Raw genomic sequence first — 25,918 nt, forward strand, 5'->3', positions numbered from 1 at the left:
CCTTTGCAACATAAAGCATAAAATGTTCAACAATTTAAATAATCATCATATTGTGAGACAATCAACAACTGGCTAATATCTATCAGAATGTATGAATTAAATAGTGGTCACACAATGGAGAATACAAAAACAAACATAATATAAGAAGAATGTTTTTAATTAGAAGGATGTTTTCATTCTGGAATATTTTTACACTGGTTCAATAATACTTCACATTATCTAGTGAAAGAGAACAGTGAGGGCTATCACTTCAGTGAACAGTATACACAAGATACAGCTGATAGAATGTAAATTGCAAACTTCCTGAAACATGACTTAAAACGGATGAAAATGTCTTAACCCCAGTTTCCGTAATTCCGATCATTGAGTGAGAAACTGCAAACAATTAAACACCTATTTTTGTAAATTCCATTCATTAGGGTTCAAAGGCAAATGCCCATTAAAGTTTAAAATAAAGAATGTTTTCAGACATGCTACACTTTGTGTTCTATGTAGTATAACCATAATAAATGTATAGCTTTTTGAGCTTTTTAATTGGCTACTCATTGTTTGACTGACCAATGTCATGGGGTTATTTTGATGAAATTACCTTGCAACATTCACAGACGTTACCCAGTAAAAACCACTTCCTGGTTTTATCATAAAGTTCAGGTAATGTTCTTAGCCAACATAAAACCATGTGATAAAAAAGATCTGACACTCACTGTGATTTCATGCCGAATGCGCACTTACTGACAAAATTCCTAATCTCGTTTGATAATTATTTTTATGCTAAATGACAACTTGTGTCAGATCCAATATGTATGTATTGAACATCTTTATGCTAGATACAGTACTATGAATGATGCTCAATGTTCAGTGTCTCACTTTTGTATGAAGAAAGCTTATGGGCCCTGCGGATTGAGTACCTGAACTCTAGTAGAAAAGGCTAACTGTTTCTCAGTCAGGAGTTATATTTTTTCTTGTTTGAATATATGGCATACATTCCCTTTGGGATACATGAATTTTGTTGTTAAAGAGTCATTCAACTAAACTGAGAACGATTCCGTATTAGTGTATTACTAACTGCACTGTAAGACGAAACACCATGACTTTTGAGCCTCTGCCCCTTTATTTTCAAGCATACATACGAGTCATGCTCTGTAAAAAAATAAAAGGTATTTAATGCATGGGCATAAAGTGTCATCCCAGATTAGCCTGTGCAGTCCGCACAGACTAATCAGGGATGACACTTTCTGCTTTTATTACATTTTTGCTAAGAAGATACTTTTTTTAACGAAATATCTTTTAAAGGCAGAAAGTGTTATTATCACTGATTAGCCTGTGCGTATTGCACACAGATTAATCTGGGAAGACATTTTACTCCCCCTTTTTTCACAGAGCACGGCTCAAATCATACTCAAAATACATCTTAGTATGCCACTTCTTGCTTGCAAACTTTGAATAAACACTCGGTCATAAAAATTTAACTTTCTGACCCATTTGTAAAAGCAAGTTGACGTAATTTCAAACTGAATCTTTTAAATTCATAACTTCTTATTTAATATTAGTTTAGTTGTTGTATTTTTGTCTGCAAGAATTAAATTCAAATTATTCAGGCAAAGCATGCGAGTAAAATGCAAAAGCTAAAATGCAAGACAAAACCATTTCAAAATGATATAATTGAGGATGAATACTTGTATAATCTATTAATACAAATGAAGCATTGCAATTTTTCATGAGCAGTTGCAAAACAAATTCCATAATTTTTGTGATAATTTCACATAGCCAATTAAAACAATAAATGAGAGTTGATTAGGGCAAATTTATTTATCCTGTGTTCATGAGTTTGAGGATGATTTCTTTCATTTGAAATTCCACCTTGATATCATTTGGCCTGGTTCTCATGTGGGACACTCTGTGTCTCTATCGGCTGTCCTCAACCTGTACTTGAAAAAAGAATGCTCCATGCACACATTTCGGGTTGATTTCTTATATATTAACCTTGACTTCTGACCTTGGACCCAGACACCTGCCCTGGATAAAGTATTTTGGTCTGATTCTCATATTGAAGCCTTGACTTTGATGCAACTTTTAAAACTCACTAGATTCACTTTATATCTTAAATTAAAAATAATGCAGCTTGTTTACAGCCCACTTGCACACCTGTGCTTCCATGTGGCGTGCCCTTAATTCATGCCATTTCTTCAACAATTTTCGATATCATGCAATTCACTTCATGCTCACAATTCCATTAGAATCACCTCATCATGCAATTAATCTAAAATAAATAAAACATTAAAAAAAATGCTCTTTACAAAATAGGGCATTAACTGATAATAGATCATAAATTAGAAAATGTAAACATCCATCTTAATAATGGTTTACTGCTAAATTCTATGATCAGTTTGCCCATTTTGTTAAGGTATACTTAGAACATGCCTGAAAATTATTCATTAGCAAAATTAAGAACGAGCGCCTTTGAAGCCAACCCTAAAAGCATGCCATGGCAGCATTTACATTCTCTTGTTTACCGCGGTGTCCATAGCGATGTGAACATTTCCTTAAATCAGTAGCATTGTCATACTCAGGGTCAGGGTCAATGTCAATGCCCTTTGCAGAGGTCAATGTTATGCTTGGAGTAGTTGGAATAGAAATTTTATTTTTTCTAGGCTTTGTTTTTTGCACCTTTGGTTCTTTTTTATGTTTTAATTGTTTAGAATTTATCCCTCCAATATCATGTGGTGCAGGGGGCGGGTCGTAGGATAATGGTGACCTTGAACCCTGACCCTGTTTGCTACTGTTGGGTGTCATGGAAACAGCTTGTTGATTTTTGGCAGCATCCAAGGCCTTCTGGACCATATCCCTGTCTATATACATACATATACCATCAACTTTGATGTTATTTCAGTTTTTTTGTTATTTTGATTTTTCTCCATTTTAAACTTAAATAAGAAATGGTTATAGCAATCATTTCTTGACCAATCTCTAGCTGGAGTGAAATTCAAACATAAAATTTGCCAGGTCCAGAGCACTACCAACTGAGCTACCCAGCCCCATTATTTTAGGACAATAACAAGGAGCTGGGTACATAAGCAGTGATGAAAACTTAGAAAATGACCGCGCAAAAAAATGTGCATGTAGTAAATGAAGCAAAATTCAAGCAAGTATAATATAAATATCAACAACCCACAATACACAACAAACATTTATACAAATAGGCCACAGACTTTAAAGCACCGACAAATGAGACCCAATGAAATAAATTGTTCTGTTCAGGTTCAACAAAAAGACAAGAAAAAACTGCCCCAACTCCTTGGACCTATTTTTTTTAACAAACACACTAATGTTTTTTAATCAGGCTAGATAACATTGCATATAATGCTATGAGAAATTTCTTGATAAATGGGTCAAAAGTGTGATTTGTAGAGTGTTCAAATGGTTCGCTATAGCAACATACACTGACCTGAAAAATGGCCCACTTAATTGCAGTCATATTTTTTACTGTACTAGAACCATAACTCACTTGGCCGAAAAACAAGCATGTGTCATTAAGATTTCACAACAAATGTGACTTAAAAGAGTTTATAAGCTCTTTTTTTTATTTGACATGGTGACCTAGTTTTTGACTACACATGACCTACTTTCAAACAATGCCAAGATATCATCATGAATACTGGACGACACATGTGGCGTCTAATGTTCAGCATTTTTTAAATATAACCTAGGATCAACATTGTTTTAACCTCACATTAACCATGTTCTGATGAAATTTCAAAAGGATTGGGCACTTAATGCGGCCTCTAAAGTGTTCACAAACATTTTCTTTACATTGACCTAGTGACCCAGTTTCTGAACAAACAACATGGTTGCAACAAAATAGCAAAAGCATTGTAATGTAATAATAACTTACTTTATTTATAGAAACAAACAACACAGATAAGTTGTCAAACAGAATTGTATGACTTATATGTCTTAAACATGAGAAAGCTAAGCATAACAATTTGCAAAGGATTTAACATCAGCAGTTTAAGCCTTTACAATTATCCTTAACAATAATGAACCTCTTTTTTGCACTGTAAATGGAATATATATGAGATACTTTATAGTTACACACTAATAAATACATTATATCTTCTGCACTAAAAATATCACATTATAAATTGTTTAATTGTGGCCGACAAGTCTATATTAACTATGTCACTCAAACAATACCCTGATTGGTAAACAAACCAAGCATATGAAATCCACGTATATTATCTAACAAAATAGCCACTTCCTGGTTAAGTGCTAATCACCCTTAACTAAAGTCCTAATTAACATTTTAAAGAGGCATATTAACAAAATTTTGTCTAAATATAATCTGTTAAATAAATGCATATACACAAACACATATATATATATATATATGTTATTCCTTTTCTTAGCACAATAACATTTATAAAGTAGCAAATCACTTCATCTTTAACTCTTCATTCGAACTCAATCAGCTATTTACCATAATTCCTAAAAACATATTGCATTTCAGTTGAATCTCTCCAAATCATACAGTATGAAAGTATATGGTAATAGTGGTATGCCTTTATATGCATGCAAATGTATCAAGTGTGTATGAATATGTTCTTCTATATTTTAACTATTTTAAATAAAAGTTTTAAAGTCGAAAAAAAATGTATGAAAATTATAGTCTTCATTTGCAAAGTATATCATGTACATTTCATTTATAAAAGTTGTACTTAGGTCATCTGAATCTCGAGCAAATACAAAACAAGAGGACCAGAGGTCCACAGAGGTCCACAGAGGTCCACAGTTGCTAACAGGAGACTTCAGGACACTGAACGTCTCTCGGCAACTTTTAGATGTTTTTGAAACCATTTTTTAAACTTTGACAACATATCAACTAGAGTTAACAAGGTTGTACTATAGCCAAATAAGGTAAAATGCCCCCCTCCCCGCATGTTTTTAAACCAACTGCTACCATTTTCAAACACATCCAAGACATAATTGGGACAAATCCTCTGACAAAGTTTCATGAAGATCAGACAATAAATGTGGCATTTAGAGTGTTAACAAGGCAAGTGTTGATTATGGACGACATAGGATGGAAAAAAGGCCCTCAAAAAAGCTCATCATGAGCACCTTGTGCTCTGGTGAGTAATGAGCACCTTGTGCTCTGGTGAGCTAATGAGCACCTTGTGCTCTGGTGAGCTAATGAGCACCTTGTGCTCTGGTGAGCTAATGAGCACCTTGTGCTCTGGTGAGCTAATGAGCACCTTGTGCTCTGGTGAGCTAATGAGCACCTTGTGCTCTGGTGAGCTAATGAGCACCTTGTGCTCTGGTGAGCTAATGAGCACCTTGTGCTCTGGTGAGCTAATGAGCACCTTGTGCTCTGGTGAGCTAATGAGCACCTTGTGCTCTGGTGAGCTAATGAGCACCTTGTGCTCTGGTGAGCTAATGAGCACCTTGTGCTCTGGTGAGCTAATGAGCACCTTGTGCTCTGGTGAGCTAATGAGCACCTTGTGCTCTGGTGAGCTAATGAGCACCTTGTGCTCTGGTGAGCTAATGAGCACCTTGTGCTCTGGTGAGCTAATGAGCACCTTGTGCTCTGGTGAGCTAATGAGCACCTTGTGCTCTGGTGAGCTAATGAGCACCTTGTGCTCTGGTGAGCTAATGAGCACCTTTTGCTCTGGTGAGCTAATGAGCACCTTGTGCCCTGGTGAGCTAATGAGCACCTTGTGCTCCGGTGAGCTAATGAGCACCTTGTGCTCTGGTGAGCTAATGAGCACCTTGTGCTCTGGTGAGCTAATAAGCACCTTGTGCTCTGGTGAGCTAATGAGCACCTTGTGTTCTGGTGAGCTAATGAGCACCTTGTGCTCAGATGAGCTAAAACGTCAATTAGAATTACTATATGTTTAAACCTTCATTTAAACAACATCTCAGTATTAAGCAAAAATTTAATAGATACTTCTATAAAATTATTGCATTTTTTTTTACATGTTTGGAAATAAAATACTGTATACTATACTGCATAAGGCATTGCTATGCACCTTTAAAGGGGTAGTTGAACTGTACTAAATACCTTTGCTTTTGGACTTGGCTGATCGTATTTTCCACCACAAACACAAGGACATCCTACTGTGGGTCATGATGTTGATCTAGTCCATGATTATTGTCCACAATAGCGACACATATCCAACTGTTATTTTCCTTCACATTTTAACCACATTTTGTTCCATAATATCTTCACTTCCTATCTTTTTTTCCACATGCATGAAAATATATTTTCAATATGAGTAATTTGCACTTTTGACCCGACTGATTATGTATTTTAAATGTTTATCACATTAACTTCCCAAAAATGACATTTACTGATTGCAGTTTAAAGTATATACTCATTAAACAAGGAACAATATGTCTTTATATAATAATATACTTTCTGCAAATTGTATTTACCAACCAATTATTTTTAGATTCATAACTATTAATCATAATTATCAAGTGAAAGATATATAACATTAATATGAACATTTTTATTTTGCATAATATTATCTTGTCATTTAAAATGCAATTTTATAATTAGATTCAAGCTTAAAACAAAAAATATTCTGATAGGCACAATTAATTCAATCAACAATACACTTGTATAAAAATACATGTAAGTTCTCTCTTAAATTGAGACATACTTAAATAATGTACACAGATACTATATCCATTGAATATTTGAAGGACAATTGTAATTATCTGATGTACAGATATCAACATGCAATTTGATTACTTAGGGTGATTTCAATTAGGATTGCCATTCCAAGTCAGATTTGTCTTGAATTACTTGTTTCTATCACAACCACTTAACAGTCATTATCTTTAATGTTGTTTAAAAATAAATTCTTGAATGTGAAGATGTTCTTTCAGTCAAATTTAAACACTATAATATTTTCACTTTGCCAATCATGGCAAACACGTTTCATTGAGAAACAAGCAAATTCTTTGAATTGATATCTCCCACCAAATAAATTGTGTGTGACAGACGGACAGAAAAGAAGGACACACAGACAGACTGAAAACACAAATTCTACATCCCACTGCCTTGGAAACATTCTGATTCATACACTGTTAAAAACCCCAACCTCAAAAAAGATAGACTATCATTGTCCTTGACTTAAATTTATTTTCAATATTTAAATATAAGATCCTCATGAGCTGCACCATGGTAACATTGCGGCAATTGACCATGCAACTTGCAAGACGTATAATCTCTAAGTTGCAACATAAAAGACGTATAATCTCCAAGCTGGAGTATCAAGGGCTTGATGTTCAAATTTGCAAAAATAAAGATATGTACATGACAAACTCTGATAAAGAACTGCAAACTTTGCCATGTTTTTTCCATTTATAATCAACCACTTGCAATATCGCTCTTTCTTATCAAAAGCCTAAATTTTAACATGGGAATCGCCCTATTTTCATTCATATTTAACATGTAATTAACATTTTTACTATTTAATTTATTTTCCATTTTTTTATTTTGAAAATAAAAAGACAGGCAATAAAGAACAGATAATTATCAAAAATAGGTGTAAACAAGAGCTGTCACCATAGGATGACTTATGCCCCCTACAAACATTTGATAGAAGTTATGAGCTTTTTTCGAAACCTATATGCAGATTTCAAAACCTAAGCGCGGACCCTAAGTTCAAGGTCACAAGAGTCAAAATTGTGTGCCTATGGAAAGGCCTTGTCCATATACACATGCATACCAAATACGAAGGTTATATCTCAAGGGACATAGCAGTAATGAGCATTTTTCGAAACCTAAACGCAGATTTCGAAACCTAAACGTGGACCCTACATGTTGTAAGTTCAAGGTCAAGGTCACAGGGATTAATATTTTTGTGCGTTTGAACTGGCCTTGTCCATATACACATGGACACCAAATATGAAGGTTATATCTTAAGGGACATAGAAGTTATGAGAATTTTTCAAAACCTAAACCTAAGTGTGACGGAAAGACGGACAGACAAACGGACAGATAGACGGACGGACAGACAGACAGACGGACAGACAGACGGACAGTCTGAACACTATATTCCCTCTTTTCTTCGAAAGGGGGCATAAAAAGATGAGCATGTTCGCTATTCAGAAATAAATGTGTTCAGGCTATTACACCCATGGATGCACTTGGGTGCACATACAATGTACACAAAAGTCTATCCCCAAAAGGATGTTCATTTTGTGAAAACATGACTTTTTTTTGTATAGACTTTAAAAAAATGACATCATGTCTGAAATTATCAATTACATGTAAATCAATATTTTTTACTAACCAAGTGTATAAGGCAAGCATATAATTCAAATGAGTGTTTGTGTACATCAAGTTCAGTACATGAAAATAATTTCCTTATGGTCAGAAAAGGATATGGGGACAGATTTAAACAGTAACAATTGCACTTTATACCCACATATGGGTTCATGTTTAATGTTGTATTATTAAGTTATTTTTGAATTCAACATAATGACATAAATAATGACATTTAAAACAGCCTAAAATGTTAAGTCATACTTAGCATTACATGTTTTTGTAAGGTGCAGTAACAAATATTTTTGATGAATAACAAAAGAAAAACTGGAACTCATTAGGTGTATTTTACCTGCCCATTTACAGCTAAGGTGTTTTAAAATGTGGATTTACAGAGATATCTTGGCAATACCAAACATGAATCTCCTTGGTATTAAAGTATGCCAAGTGACACTTGTATTTTTTTCTTACAATTGTCACAATAAGTCTATGTAAATTAAACTTTAGGTTTTAAATGTATGAAGTATGCTGTCAAACTTCAACTTGATTACTGAATGCTCCTACAGCCTTGTAGAATTATGTCCATTTTTTGAAAAACATAAAATACCATTCCTGTTTGAATGTTTCAAAATAATTCACACTTTTCACAGGTTTACTCCTTTACGTCACAGAATTTGAAACCTCAAATTACACTTCACACGTAAATCTTCAATTGAGAAGTATAATTTACTTATTATAATGAATGTTAATTTAATCACAAACTGTGAGGAATCACAACAAACCCATTGTCTTAATTTAAATAAACATATTCTATCCTTATTCAACTGTCAATCTTAATTAATATAATGTTATAACACAATGACTACCACAACATTTACATTTGATAACAACTTCAATCCTTGTTGTCATGCTCTGACGAAATTAAATAATATTTTCAATGTCTATCATGTCACACACCCAATACATACTCAAGGATTTTCTGGTTCAATAAGCACAGAATGTCTAGATTTTCTGTAAATTTCTCTCTCTATTATCATGAATTTACAACCCCTAATATCCACAAATTTAGTATGTCATTCTCTATTCAAACATTGCAATCACAGAACCAGTTGACACTACTCACTCTGAAGCTCTTAAACTTGAATCAAACAGCTTTAAATCAAACTACTCACGTTTCATACAATATTATAATATTTTGTCACGAGATATTACTTAATTAGCCAAATATTCATTCTTCAAAACAAGTAGACCATTAATGTGTTGCATTCAAATCAGCTTTAACAAATACAATTCATCACAATGAGAAGCAAAAAACTGTAAATCAAAAAAATATCCCAGCTGTTAATATTTCATTAATATTGAACTTGTTAAAATCCTTCATTCATGTCTTTATCTGCAAATATTTATGTCCATCAACTTACAGGGACAAACGCATCATGTGATGCAAATGGGTCTACAGAGATAACATTCATATCAATCTAACATTTAGCATCATGACTTCCTACTTGATCTGAAATAAGAATATGAAAGGCATCCCCTTCTACACTATGACAGGTGGGAAGATATGTGTGTTTAATTGACCAGTGGATATCTATTTGGTGTGCATTTGGCTGGTGAGTTGATGTTTGTGTTCAATTGACTGATGGTTCGACATTGTGTGTTCATTTGACTGGCTGATAGAGTCTAATTTTCATTTGACTGGTGGGTTGATATTGGAGCTCATTTGACTGATGGGTTGAAATTGGTGTTCATTTGACTGATGGGTTGATATTGATGTTAATTTGACTGGTGGGTTGAAATTGGTGTGAATTTGACTGATGGGTTGATATTGGTGTGAATTTGACTGGTGGGTTGAAATTTGCTGTTGATTTGACTGGTGGATAGATATTGGTCTTCATTTGACTGATGGGTTGATATTTGGTGTTCATTTGACTGATGGGTCAATAATGGTGTTCATTTAACTGGTGGATAAAATATTTGGTGTTCAGTTGACTAGTGGGTTAATAATGTTGTTGATTTGACTGATTGGTTAATATTGGTGTTCATTTGACTGGTGGGAAGATATTGGTGTTCATTTGACTGGTGGGATGATATTGGTGTTCATTTGACTGGTGGGATGGTATTAGTGTTCATTTGACTTGTGGGTTTATAATGGTGTTTATTTGACTGGAAGGTAGATATTTGTTCTTTGTTTGAGTGGTATAGGGCAATGTTAGATGTTCATTTGACTGATGTTATAATTATTGGCATTATTTTACCAACGGGTAGCACAATGATGTACTTTTACTGTGGTATATATGTATATTTGGTCTTCATTTCACTGTTAGATAGATGTTTCATGTTCATATGACAGGTGGGTAGATGTCTTATGGTTATTCCACATGTGGTTTGATTTTGGTGCTTATTTGACAGGTGGGAAAGATATGTCGTGTTCATTAAATGGTTTAGACTAGATACAAGGTGTTCTTTTGAGTGGTGGGAGATATTTGGTATTTCATTGACTGCAGGATATAAAATTAATGTTCATTTGACTGCAGAGTAGACAGTTGATTTTCATTTGGCATGGTACACATTTATTTAATGCTATTTTGACTTGCACATTCATTTGTGTTGATCACCTGATAAGTACATCTATATTCATTTAAATTCACTGAAAAGTACATCTATATTCAGTTGAATTCATTAATAAGTACATCTATGTTCATTTGAATTCATTGATAAGTACATCTATGTTTATTTGAATTCATTGATAAGTTCATCCATGTTCATTGGAATTCATTGATAAGTACATGTATGTTCATTTGAATTCACTGATAAGTACATCTATGTTCATTTGAATTTACTGAGAAGTATATCTATGTTCATTTGAATTCATTGATAAGTATATCCATGTTCATTTGAATTCACTGATAAGTACATCTATGTTCAGATGAATTCATTGATAAGTACATCAATGTTCAATCAGAATTTACTGAAAAGTGCATCTATGTTCTTTTGAATTCACTGATAAGTACATCAATTTTCATTTGAATTCACTGATAAGTACATCTATGTTCTTTTGAATTCACTTATAAGTACATCTATGTTCATTTGAATTTACTGAGAAGTATATCTATGTTCATTTGAATTCATTGATAAGTATATCCATGTTCATTTGAATTCACTGATAAGTACATCTATGTTCATTTGAATTCATTTTGAAGTACATATATGTTCTTTTGAATTCAATGATAAGTATATCTATGTTCATTTGAATTCACTGATAAGTACATCTATGTTCATTTGAATTTACTAATAAGTACATCTATGTTCATTTGAATTCACTGATAAGTACATCTTATATATTCATTTGATATCACTGATAAGTACATCTATATTCATTTGAATTCACTGATAAGTACATCTATGTTCATTTGAATACACTGGTAAGTAACATCTATGTTCTTTTGAATTCACTGAAAGTACATCTATGTTTTTTTTGTATTCACTGATAAGTACATCCAGGTTTTTTTTCCCACTTTTTGGGAAGATAGCCCATGGCTTTGGAATTGGGACTTTTATCGGCATGTTTATGAAATTGGGAAAATAAATTCATTAGCCTTTTATATTATGAAAAGTCCACTGATTAGGGAAATACTAAATTTGCTATAACTCTTTATAATCATTCAAATTAAAAGAACAAAATCATATAATACTTTGTTAGATGTAATTGAATTAAAATTGAGATAAAATACGCATTAGACACTTTCTAAAATAAATGTTGTTGTTTTTTTGTTTGTTTTTTGGAAATTGGGAATTTTTTGCCACATTTTGGGAAAAAAGTATACTTTTTGGGATTGGGAACATAGCCGAATTTCGGCCATAAAATCAGGCCAAAAAAAACCCTGACATCTATGTTCTTTTTAATTATGGGTTCACTTCTAAGTAAATAAAAATAATCAAAACATTTTCATTTTATTAAACTGTTGAGACTTAAATTAATTGATAACTAATTGCAAGAACATCTTCTTGTGAAAATATGCCGAATTGTCTAAAATTATCTACCCCAAAACTAAATACAAATCAACAATGATTTTTGTTTATTTAATAATTTTTGTAAATGTTTCTCCATAGTTATCTTTAAACTGTCAAACATTTTCTGGTCTCTGTCAAGAAAAAGCATGTCGTCAATTTGTATTTATCAACTTCTTAAAAGAGTTAAACAAGAATCAGCAAACAAAGGATAGTAAATCTATGTTAAGTATAACATCACAGTGCACAAAAAAGCACTTAAATTGCAAGTAAATGCTGTAATTCTATACCATTATTCTTGATATCAAAGATTAACTTCAATCTACTCATATATTGAACTGCAATTATTGAACACTTTATTGTATTACAAACACTTGTGGCCCAACCAACCAGGAAATAAAGTCTGGGGTTTATTGGCTACAGCTGTTAAATATATTGATTAAATATAAAGGTCTGTGTGTCATCCTGATTTCTACAAGAGAATTTCTTTTAAATTAGTCTTAACATAATTTTTGTGCTGAAACTACATAGAATACAATAAATGCATGGTAGTAGAAATATGGAATGAGTTTAGAGATTTATCTCAAAACAAATAACAGCTGTTTTGTAAACAGCAGTATCAGAAGCAAACATAAAATCAGTAGTAAGTAAAATGTCAAAATGTTGACATTTACATTTGTTGATTTATAACTTTCTACTACTGTTTTCTCAGGTTTGGTTTCTTGAAATTGTGTTGAAATAGAAAGTCCTATTCATGCTTGTATTGGGTCACTATTTTTTCAAACATTCCTGACATTACTTATCCCTTCCTCCATCAGAAGCAAACTGAAAATGGCATTTGCAACCAGCATGAGACCAGAACAGCCTGCGAATGACTGACAGTCTGTTCAGGTTGTATGCTGCTTATCATTATCTTAGGGTTGGACATGAAGCTTTTCAATCTTTAATACATTAAGAAAGGACTTTTATTTAATTTTCAAACTTAAAACGCGTCAAAATGCGTTCATTAGGGGTAAAGAGTTATGAACTTTCATAATTCCTCTCAAACTTTCTGACAAAAACACCAAAACACCTCACACCTATGCAATTCACAAAATATCAAACAGACACATACCAGGGCCCATTTTTACCAAACAATTCTTAGACTTAAGTCTGAGAATAAACAATAATCTTTAAATTTGAATCAACAAGATTTGATTTAATTTTGAGTCAAACTTGGCATTAAATGCCTTTATCTACATCATTCTTCACGTAGAACACTCTCTTAACCCACTTCAGATGTAAATTAAAAATGTGCACACAGCCTTAAACCAGAACAGCCTGCAAGTAACTCACAGTCTGTTCAGGTTTTATGCTTTTGCTGCTCATTAGTATCTAGGGGTTGGAAATGAAGCCTTTAAAACTTGAATCTAGTAAGAAAAGTCTTGAATTAAATTTAACTTTCTAAGGGACTACATATGTATCAAAATATGTATCTATGTGGTAAATGATTAAGGCCATTTTAAACAGTGGAGACCTGTATTATTCTAATCAAACGCTGGAACTAATATAACATGGTTATAAGGCTATTTTGTTATTCTTAAGTCTCAGAATGGGTTCGTGAATACGGGCTGTGGACTAACAGAATGGGTTCGTGAATACGGGCTGTGGACTAACAGAATGGGTTCGTGAATACGGGCTGTGAACTAATACAATTTTTCACAGCAGATCTACACATCATACAAATATTTATGCAAATATGCAAAACAACACTTAGATACAAAAACAATAATAGGCACACATTTTGCAAAAATAATATAGAATACCAATTACAGGTTATAAAAACAGTGAAAGCAAAACAACAAAATGAAAGTGTTCAGTGTGGAACTATTTCTCAATGTTTCTCCTTAAATACAGCATATTCACACACAAACCTCGATAGGCAACACCATAAGGTACATACATACATACATACATACATACATACAGTACATACAGACAGACATACAGACAGACATACATACACACACACACACACACACACACACACACACACACACACACACACACACACACACACAACACACACACACACACACACACACACACACACAACACACACACACACACACACACACACACACACACACACACACACACACACACACACACACACACACACACACACACACACACACACACACACACACACACCACACACACACACACACACACACACACACACACACACACACACACACACACACACACACACACACACACACACACACACACACACACACACACACACACACACACACACACACACACACACACACACACACACACACACACACACACACACACCACACACACACACACCACACACACACACACACACACACACACACACACACACACACACACACACACACACACACACACACACACACACACATACATACATACATACATACATGTACATGAAATACTTGGAAAAGTGTTCTTACCTATAACAGACTGAGGACGAATCTTGCGAGCTAACATACTCTTGCGCTGTGGTGTCTTCGGAGATTCCTGCAAATATTGGTGACATTTGAAGTTCATGAAAATGATTTAATTTTGTTCTTCTGATTCTTGGGGGTCCCTGTGTATGTCAGATTCAAAACAGTGTTGGGCCCAAGATGTTTAGACATTGATTCTGGGTAATATTATTTTTTTCAGACTGGTGGTCTATTCAACACATTAACCAGCAAAGAAATGCATAAAGCCCACTAACCCATCAATATTATTTTTTATTAAGAGTTGAAGAAACGGCCAATAAAATGAATTAGCCTGACTAACAATAAAAAAAACACAAAAAGTTCCAACACAATACCAGGCAAAATAACACAAAACAGCAGCATTTTAAAACACAAAATCATTTTTAAAGACTATGTCACATTTTAAGGAATAATTCAGACTGACAAATTTGTTTTATTACTTATTCCATTTATGCCTAGCGTCTAGAAAAAAGGCCTTGGCAAACAGCGTAGACCCAGATGAGACGCCGCATGATGTGGCCTCTCATTAGGGTAGGCGTTGTTTGCTTAAAGGAATTTCTGTAAGAAATATTCTAAATATAGAAATAAATACACTAGACATCCCTAATTTAGGAAATAAATTGATCCAATTAAGTAGTATGGGAGAGTCCACTTGGCATAAATGGGTTAATGTTGAACCCTGGATTTAAACTTTACTAGTATTCAATCTTGATGTTTTTTCAGAGTATATTAGAAAGCTCTCTTTGAAGGTAAAGAACAAAATGTTAGAGTACTAAAAGAGAGAATCAGGATTTTCATGATGAGAGATGAAGATGAATGTTTGCTCTATATATTACATGGCAGACTCACGTGAGTTGTCCTACTGACCACCATTACAAAACCTACTTCATCTAGTATTTATTTTGACAGTTTGCATTGCAGTGTGAGTGGGGGGGGGGGGGGGGGTAAAATTAGAAAAAAATAATTTTAACACCAAGTGTAAAACAGTTGCACTGAGGAAATCAACTCAAACCACCAGTTATTAAAAATTTTACTATAGTGACTGTGTACTCCTTTTACGCCTAACACCGACTGGAATGGGTCAAACGGACTGACAGAATACAGACAAACAGATGACAGGCTTTCCTTTAATCCCCAACCCACTTTAATCAAAACACAGGATTCTGTATTTAGAGTGTGATTTTTTTCACATATATATTTGAAATAAACGGCAATTAATGATCCTAAAGAACCTGTTCAGTTTCCAATAATGTTGATTTATAGGGAGTTTGGTACAAAGGGAGTTAATATTTTAATGCAACTGCAACTACGTATTTTCACGTTAGCCTGAAATTCATGCAAAGATTTTAAAGATAAATATGTTAATGATAATTGTGTGCAACCCCAAAACAACAAATACACATGTATACGCATATAAAGAATTCTGTATGTGAGTTATCAAGAGCAAACAGTTATCCTTCATGCAAGTATGCATGGACATAAACAAAAGAATACTGTACCGAGTATGTAAAAAGCTTTAATGAAAACAATGTTGTATCACCTCTCTGACCTTGACTTCAAATGGTAAACTTGATATAATGTAAAGTTAATACATGTTGTAAGTTAATATACAGTTGTTAGCATAATAAATGGCATTGCATGATATTCGTGAAAGAAAAAACCGACGTGAGTTCAAAACTTGATACTTAAGGTTCAGAGGAAAGCAAAACCCATGAGTAGAAGAAGAAATTTATAGACACACTGCATTTAAAAAATATATATTTAAAAAAAAGACAAAGAAAATAGGTGTCACAAAATGAAATAATGAGACGAATTAGAATCTTTCATTTATAAGTTAAAGACTAAAATAGCCACAGAAGACAATAGATGAAGCTACCAAGGACACAGTGTAGAAAGTCATAATAAGCCTTCCCTACCGTAGACAGAGGCACATCAAGCTGTATCTTTCTGGTCTAAAAAGCCCCATATAAGCATGAAACACACAGAAACACTCTGATCAGTATGCACTGTGGGCTTGAAACATGTCATGCAGTGTAAAAGTAAATAATAAATGACTAATGTGATAATCTTGATGCCAAATAAGCATATTTTCTAAAAACAAAGACAGTAAAATCTCAAATTTGCTTATTGTCAAAATTAATTAAAAATTACAAAAAAAACACAACACAAGTTCATTAAAACAGATGGCCCACTCTTCCATTTTCAATACCTAACATGACTATCAGAAGTTAATAAATTAACATCTTCTTAATCTTGAAAAATCATGGGTACATGAAAAAAAAGAAACTGTAAAATTTGCCTAGATCAAAAAAACAACATTACATTTTCTTTTATTGAAGACAATCCAATACATTGGAAGAGGCACAATTTAAAATGGCATACACTCTAAGACAACTTGTAATAGATTTGTAAATAAAGAAAATCTTTTCTATTTCTATTTGCTTATCAGCAAATACACAATGATTTCAAAATGAAAAAATAAGGTAACTGACAAATACATAAGATTCTAACATATGTGCTTGCCAACATTTTGCAATCGTGAAAAGAATTCCTAATTTCTAAGATTTTCTCTGAAAAGAGACTACCTGTGTATGCCGTTGTTTTTTAAGGTATTTCATTTAAGATGATTGTTTTCTTTGACTATAGAAAAACCACAGACTTTCATTTTATAATTGAAAGGCATTTTTTCATGCATTCCATTCACAATGGCGGATCTGCAATCTCCTTACCTGCGGTGAATCTGAGGTGGTTGCTCTCCTTTCTTTACGCTTTTCATTGAGATACTTGGTCTGAAATATGTCCCATATGATTGCACCTGATACAGTGTTTCAATTGTGAAATTTGCAGTATCTTTTAGTCAAGTGCTAAACACTGTCAATGTTACTTAGTAATTAGACACAGTTTCATCTTAAACATACAATATAACATTACAATATAGTTATATTCTCTAAATGACCATTTGCATGATAATCATTTTGTTATCCTCTGAATTACCACTTGCATGATAATCATTGTGTTATCCTCTGAATGACCACTTGCATGATAATTGTTTTGTTATCCTCTGAATGACCACTTGCATGATAATCGTTTTGTTATCCTCTGAATGACCACTTGCATGATAATCATTGTGTTATCCTCTGAATGACCACTTGCATGATAATCATTTTGTTATCCTCTGAATGACCACTTGCATGATAATCATTTTGTTATCCTCTGAATGACCACTTGCATGATATTTATCCTCTGAATGACCACTTGCATGACAATCATTTTGTTATCCTCTGAATGATCACTTGCATGATAATCATTGTGTTATCCTCTAAATGACCACTTGCATGATAATCATTTAGTTATCCTCTTAATGACCACTTGCATAATAATCATTGTGTTATCCTCTAAATGACCACTTGCATGATAATCATTGTGTTATCCTCTGAATGACCATTTGCATGATAATCATTTTGTTATCCTCTGAATGACCACTTGCATGATAACCATTTTGTTATCCTCTGAATGACCATTTGCATCATAATCATTGTGTTATCCTCTGAATGACCACTTGCATGATAATCATTTTGTTATCCTCTGAATGACCACTTGCATGATTATCATTTTGTTATCCTCTGAATGACCACTTGCATGATTATCATTTTGTTATCCTCTAAATGACAACTTGCATGATAATCATTTTGTTATCCTCTAAATGACCACTTGCATGATAATCATTGTGATATCCTCTGAATGACCACTTGATTGATGCTAGTTTGTTGAAATGAAACAATTCACATGAAATGATGTCACTTAAGTAGACAAATTTTAAGATTTATCAACGGGCTTTGATTAAATATTATTGTGTTCTCATTTATAAGCATGGTTATTAAAATAAAGCTTGTACCCATTCTCAATTGATTTTTTAACAAGACTAGAAAATAAGCCCCCATAATGGTTGCTTACAATCAAAATTCTGGCATGGTATGAACCTAACTCATGTCCTACACAATTGTAAAAATAGCAAGCACAATTTGACTAGAACATTACATCAAGGCACACATACCAGAGTCCTATGGCTGTGACTGAGCTTATCTATGACCTGATCTAAAACTGTGTCAGAGATGTGTGCCGCAATAGCCAGGTTCAACTCGCTGGAAAAGAAAGAATACATGCTGTCACAGGGGTTCTGCATAGTTTGATTCTATTTTAAATACATGTTATTTGTTTCTACTTATTTAAGTTTTTTGTCATCAAAAGATTAAAGCTTTTTTAGAGATACACTGTCAAGCCTGTTTCCTGAGTAAAACCAGTGGTTGGTGTCTTTGGAAAGATCTTGTGAATGCTCCATGAGTAAAGATCTAACATGTGACATCCTGGTTGCAACATTCACACCATATCCAAAAAAAAATTATTAACAAGGGCTGTTTGTAAAACATGCATGCCCCCCATATGGGCTGTCCGTTGTAGTGGCAGCCATTGTGTGAATACGATTTTTGTCACTGTGACCTTGACCTTTGACATAGTGACCTGAAAATCAATAGGGGTCATCTGCGAGTCACGATCAATGTACCTATGAAGTGTCATGATCCTAGGCAAAACCGTTCTTGAGTTATCATCCGAAAATCATTTTACTATTTCCGATCACCGTGACCTTGACCTTTGACCTTGTGACCTCAAAATCAATAGGGGTCATCTGCAAGTCATGATCAATCTACCTATGAAGTTTCATGATCCTAGGCGTATGCGTTCTTGAGTTATCATCCGAAAACTATTTTACTATTTCGGGTCACCGTGACCTTGACTTGACCTTTGACCTAGTGACCTCAAATTCAATAGGGGTCATCTGCGAGTCATGATCAATCTACCTATGAAGTTTCATGATCCTAGGCGTATGCGTTCTTGAGTTATCATCCGGAAACCATTTTACTATTTTGGGTCACCGTGACCTTGACCTTTGACCTAGTGACCTCAAAATCAATAGGGGTCATCTGCAAGTCATGATCAATCTACCCATGAAGTTTCATGATCCTAGGCGTATGCGTTCTTGAGGCATCATTCAAAAACCATTTTACTATTTCTGGTCACCGTGACCTTGACCTTTGACCTAGTGACCTCAAAATCAATAGGGGTCATCTGCAAGTCATGATCAATGTACCTATGAAGTTTCATGATCCTAGGCCCAAGCGTTCTTGAGTTATCGTCTGACAACCACCTGGTGGACGGACCGACAGACCGACCGACAGACCGACCGACAGACCGACCGACATGAGCAAAGCAATATACCCCCTCTTCTTCGAAGGGGGGCATAATAATACAATCTTAATCCATTGTAAGACCAACAATAAAAAGGCTTCTTTTATTTGGGCCATGATGTATACAAAAAGGGGCTTAATGCATGTGCGAAAAGTGTCGTCCCAGATTAGCCTGTGCATTCTGCACAGGCTAATCAGGGAAGACACTTTAAGCTTGTATAGTTCTTCGTTTACAGAAAATCTCTTCTTAGCAAAAATCCAGTTTAGGCAGAAAGTTTTGTCTCTGATTAGCCTGTGTAGATTGCACAGTGCAGCAGTGTGAAAGTGCATTCCGTGAATATTATTTTCTTTAGAACATATTGCTTTTATCTTAGATCTATTCAGGTAGTGAAATATCAAGTGCCTGTTTTTGAAAAATGCTAGCCTGTTAACATTCTGATACATATTGGGCATTACCGATTGTAACAAGTACATGTATCTATTAATTTAATTCACAAGTTGCTTCTTTGCAAAATAACCTTTTGCAATAATACTCAAAAGCCAAAGATAACACACTGGTGAATGAACACAAATTCTGAAATTGTGAAATAAGTCATGGTAGTTAAAATACTGATGGACATTTGTACCTGAGTTTGTTGAAGATTTCCGTGTTGACCCCATCCAGGATATTACTGGTGAAGTCTTTGGGAAGAGTGCTCTTCTCTGTACAACCGCTCTGAACCATCTTCACAAAGTCCTGACCAAAGAAACACCAAAATATGAACCCACAACGGCAGGTTCAGACAATTAGGAGAATAAAGCGACGCCTTCAGTATTTAATTCTGATAAAAATGGAGAAACTATTTTATATATTATTAAGTGTATTCTCCAAACAGGGCAAACAAAATCAATATTTCAGACAGGTTCAGCTCATGATTTAACAATTTCCCATAGTAAGCAATACTGCGAAAATATGTCAAAAAATGACCTTGTTATGATTTTGTATTGATAACAACTTTGAGTGTGTTGACATATTTATAAATCTCATTATGATAAATTGAGAAATTGTCTATCAGATATGCAATATCATGATTGTGTTGTCAAGGTATCATTATATAGTTGAGTTGAAAATACAACTTGTAAGGTCTCATATATTTTTTGGGGGAAGTCAGGTAATAGGAAAGTTTAAGTAAAAGAACGAAATCTGCAGTTGACACGCAATATATCTAAAAGAGTATATAATGGATCTGTAGTGTGATATATGCTCTGTGTACCTGATTCTTCATGACACCTCCACACTGTTTCACTGTTGCCTCCATCATTTCATGTACAATACTCTGAAATAGGAACATGCATGTTAGGTGTTTAATTTGGATTATTGCCACAGTCATGTATTGGCGGTCAGTCAACTTTCTCACACATTTGGTGGGCAGGCTTACCCAAAGTGCAGGGTTTAGCATTACCAATTGACATGTACATTATTTCAACCCATATCAACACAAATTGACCCTTTATCACTCAGATATGTATTTTAACGTCTTTGTAATCCCTAAGAAAGTTTAATTTAATGAAAGATCTTTCTTACTAGATTCAAGTTTTTAAGGCTTCATCTCCAACCCTTAGTTACTGATGAGCAGCAAACAGCATAAAACCTGAACAGACTGTGAGTTACTCGCAGGCTGCTCTGGTTTTATGCTGTTTGCACATAGCTATTTTCACTTTCCTGCTGAGTGGGAAAAGGATATGTGGTCGGATCTATCTTCCTCACCTGTATCTGAGTCTCCAGTGTGGCCGTGAGCTCCTTGGAGATCTCTCTCAGTTTGACAGCCACTGGGCTGCTCGACATCTCCGACTGGATGGCAATGTCATGAAGCCTTGGCAGCAGCTGGTAGTAAAGCATACTACAAACATATGCAATACGAAACAAGCTTGTTGGTTTATTTGCTTGTTTATCATGTGTTACCCCCCACCCCCAATTTCAAGTAGTATTTCAGTCATTTTACAGTGGTCAGTTTACCAAATCAAACTTTTCCTGTTTGGCTGATTTACGATTACTAAGCCCATATACTTATGCCAGTAATTGACAATTGCCCTACTTTAATCAGTGGTAGAGGGAGAAAGGCCGTAGAAAATATTTCATGGCCAATGCCATACAGATTATTTGATCAGGCTGTGCTTTGTAGTCTAGTGTCTGTGCTTTTTATAGTCTAGCGCTATACCGACTGAGCCAGCCCGCCTGACAATTTTTTTAATTCCTAGAGGGACAAGATGAAACTTGGTCAATCACTTGAGATGAAGGTATTATAATGGCTTTTTTTTTCACATTTTTTTTTTTTTTTTTTTAAGGTCAAACCTTTGACCTAGTGACCCAAAAATAAGCGTGGCGTGTAGAACTCATCAAGGTGCATCTAAATACCAAGCTTCAAAGTTGTAGGTGGAAGCAATTTGATTTTAGAGCCAATGTTCAAAACCTTAACAAAATGTTAAGGTTTTAGCACGACGCTGACGTCGGACGGCAGACGTCGGACGACACGACGAGGTGGCTATGACAATACCTCAGGTTTTCTCCGAAAACGCCGAACTAAAAATGATTAATTCCTATGTTAATTATACAAAACTTTCATGTAGAAGTATCAACAGATTTCTTGTATACAATAATAATCATGAATGATGACGTAATTAGCTAGTAAACCGTTTTAGTGTTGTCAGCGTCAGCAATGATGGTCTGTGCAGTGTTCACATCGTTGCCATAATGCTGGAGACCGTCTAGAGAGAGAGCGTTGATCGTGTCCTGGGACTGAACCACCAGACGGTCCAACATCTGCAGGGGAGATAATGCAGACAGGTGAAACAGTGATGGGTGAGAAATATTAACGTATATACAGTCTTAGTACTTAATTGTCTGCAGGGTAAAACAACATAAAAAAGAGAACAGTGTAGTTTGGGGTAGTTAACATGCACAATCTTAATGCTTTCAGGTCTCCAGTGGACAATTATTGACAGTAAGTAGAGGTGCTAACACACAAAAACTCTTTGATAGAAAGACCACTTTTGTTTTTATTTCTGTCCCCAGAAATACCTGTTGTGTGGAGCTGAGTAGGAACCCCTGCTGTAGGCGGTACCCCTGGTCAGAGGAGTACTTCTGGGGGCTGTGGTTCCTCTGGATCAGGCGCTCAATCTGTGAATGTAGGGGGAAATGTACATGAGCACCTGACTTACTCAGTTACTTAGCACTTGCAATGCATTCTTGTTCAATATGAAAGATTTTTTGATATAGGTAAACTATGTACATTGCAGACTTACAACAATCAAAAGATCTAAGAAAATAGGAGGCATATATGAGTTGTGTTCTGAGAAAACTTGGCATAATGCGTATAATACATGTGTGTAAAGTGTCATCCCAAATTAGCCTGTGCAGTCCACACAGGCTAATCAGGGACGACACTTTCCGCCTAAATTGGATTTTTGCTAAGAAGAGACTTCATTTAAACAAAAATGTCATAAAAGTGGAAAGTGTCATCTTGGATTAGCCTGTGCGGACTGCAAATCTGGGACGACACTTAGCGCACATGCATTATTCCCAGTTTTTTCAGAACACCACACATATAATCTGCATAATACAACTGCCATGATATCAAACCACTATTGCTGAAATGAGGATGTACGATGTTTCGTAACAATCTGATCTTTATAATATAGCTATAACGTACTTTTTCTTGAGATAAAAGTGTAAGCTTGAAAGGATGAATGACTTGAAGGGTGGATATGCTTGTCATAAGATTGTAAAAGCACAATCTATCAAATCAATCATGTCAGATTATCTTCATGTTCCTAAACATTGCAGCCAATAAGAGTTTGATCATCTTTTGATTATTCTCAACAGCACATATGTGTCTTGTTCTGAGAAAACTGATCTTAATGCATGTGCGTAAACTGTCATCCCAGATAAGCCTGTGCAGTCCGCACTGGCTAATCAGGGACGACACTTTCCGCTTTTATGGTATTTTTAGTTGTAAGGAAGTCCCTCTTTACCAAAAATCAAGTTTAGGCAGAAAGTGTCGTCCCTGATTAGCCTGAGCGGACTGCACTGGCTAATCTGAGACGCCACTTTACGCACATGTATTATGTCAAGTTTTCTCAGAACGCGACACATATAATGAGCAGTACACAGGAAAAGAACGCTTTATGATATCAAGTGAGGAAAAGCACACATATTATGATATCAAGTGAGTAAAAGCACGCATTATGATATCAAGTGAGGACCACATACGGTCTGTAAGGCCTGCTGGGTCCGCACAGATTCAGACTCAGTCCTCAGGGCCGCACTTGCGTCAAACACAGGCACTGGCATATTACGCAATGTGTAGTTTCTACAGAAAGAAAATTACACTTTTTTTACAGTTTTGTTTCTTCGGAAACAAGCCATAATTAAAAGCACCTGTTCAAAGATTGACATACAGTACAGCCAAAGCAGCACAAACATAATCCGCGGCTACGCCACGGCCAGATTATTAGTCCGCGGCGGCCGAATAGTGTGTTCACGCGGCGTATCGCCGTGGCACTCGGCATCGATCCGCGCAACGACGCCGAGTCTGTATTAACCTCGCGTACTTTCGCGGAGTAAATCCGCCGCATACGTTCGCGGCGGATCGAGTGAAAAGATATCCACCTACATGTACATACATGTATGTGTAGCGTAAAATTAATTACGCGCAACTGTTTATGTTTCGTTCGATTATCATTATTAAATTTGTAATCCGAAACACACTTCCGTATTTAAATGCTAACGCGTCCTTTGGCAAATTCTAGCGTCAAATAAACAGTGCTAAAATATCCTTTGTTTCATAAAAAGCGCGCGAAAATTATGCAGACATGTAGAACGTCGTTTGGAAAGTTTGGGTATATTTTGTGTTGTATAAATACATGAACATCACGTCAGGCGTAAATCGCGTGTTCAGTGCAGAAAAAAAAATGCCCCGATTAGACGTTATTTCATCATCTCTATAAATAGTAACAAATGCCAAAATGTATTTGATCCTTAAGGAAATATCGAGAATGTTTGTGTATCGTAAATTTACCAGCATTTGCTTTAAAACTGGAATATACAGGATTATCGGGTAATTAGTAGCGATATTAACTGTATAATATGAACAAAATAAAACGTGTTTATATACGCATATTTAAACAATAGTTATAATAAGCTGATAATTAACAAAACTACAAATACGTCGACATCGTCTTGATTATTGATGTGGCTTCAAACTGCTAATTTTCTCAGCTAAAATATAATAGCGGAATCAACATGCAATTAATTTATAAATACACCATATGCTGGAGCCTTGACCACTTGTATGTGCGAAAACATAATTACGTGACCTTGTTTATGTGTGAAATACATACACTACGGGCGGGAAACAAACTTAATAATTGGCCAGACACATTAACTATGCTTACATGTATATGCTAATACAATCCGCGCACAATAAATTTATTATGATTTTAATTATTATTATTATTGTTCTTTCAAAATTTTTTAACTACATGTAACTAATAATTTTAAAAAGATTTTTTATTTCATGATGCGCATCGACTCGGCATCATGTCGCGGATCGCGGCATGCCTCGGCGGACAGATGCGAAGTTTCGCGGCGAAATGCGACTTGCCGCCGCATACTGACGCGGCTTCAACGACTGACGCGGCATCCACTCGTTTCGCCTTGCCGCCGCGGATCGCGAAATACGTTTGTTCCGCTTTGTCTGTACTGTATATATGTTTGTTATAATTTTTGTCAAAGATTTCAAATATATGACAGTTTTACACTGAAGCATGATATCACTATACACATTGAAAGATACATAGGATACTATTAATTAAGAATAATATAAAGT

The 25,918-nt window shown here is 34.9% G+C and overlaps 1 protein-coding gene across 1 annotated transcript in view; it reads right to left on the reverse strand.

The window, feature by feature from the left end:
* LOC127844160 (F-actin-uncapping protein LRRC16A-like) overlaps positions 1 to 25,918 on the reverse strand; it is a 104,482-nt gene that overhangs the window by 30,117 nt on the left and 48,447 nt on the right. Inside the window, exons 19-29 of the mRNA XM_052374186.1 lie at positions 24,301 to 24,400; positions 23,110 to 23,208; positions 22,723 to 22,851; positions 21,799 to 21,915; positions 21,305 to 21,367; positions 20,678 to 20,787; positions 18,863 to 18,950; positions 17,538 to 17,597; positions 16,725 to 16,760; positions 14,776 to 14,842; positions 2,514 to 2,849 (exon numbers count right to left, since the gene is read on the reverse strand). Coding sequence (XP_052230146.1) covers positions 2,514 to 2,849; positions 14,776 to 14,842; positions 16,725 to 16,760; positions 17,538 to 17,597; positions 18,863 to 18,950; positions 20,678 to 20,787; positions 21,305 to 21,367; positions 21,799 to 21,915; positions 22,723 to 22,851; positions 23,110 to 23,208; positions 24,301 to 24,400 — 1,205 coding nt within the window. The remainder of the gene's footprint in view (positions 1 to 2,513; positions 2,850 to 14,775; positions 14,843 to 16,724; positions 16,761 to 17,537; positions 17,598 to 18,862; positions 18,951 to 20,677; positions 20,788 to 21,304; positions 21,368 to 21,798; positions 21,916 to 22,722; positions 22,852 to 23,109; positions 23,209 to 24,300; positions 24,401 to 25,918) is intronic.

The sequence above is a fragment of the Dreissena polymorpha genome, chromosome 9 (assembly GCF_020536995.1).
Source record: "Dreissena polymorpha isolate Duluth1 chromosome 9, UMN_Dpol_1.0, whole genome shotgun sequence".
NCBI classification, from domain to species: Eukaryota; Metazoa; Mollusca; class Bivalvia; order Myida; family Dreissenidae; genus Dreissena; species Dreissena polymorpha.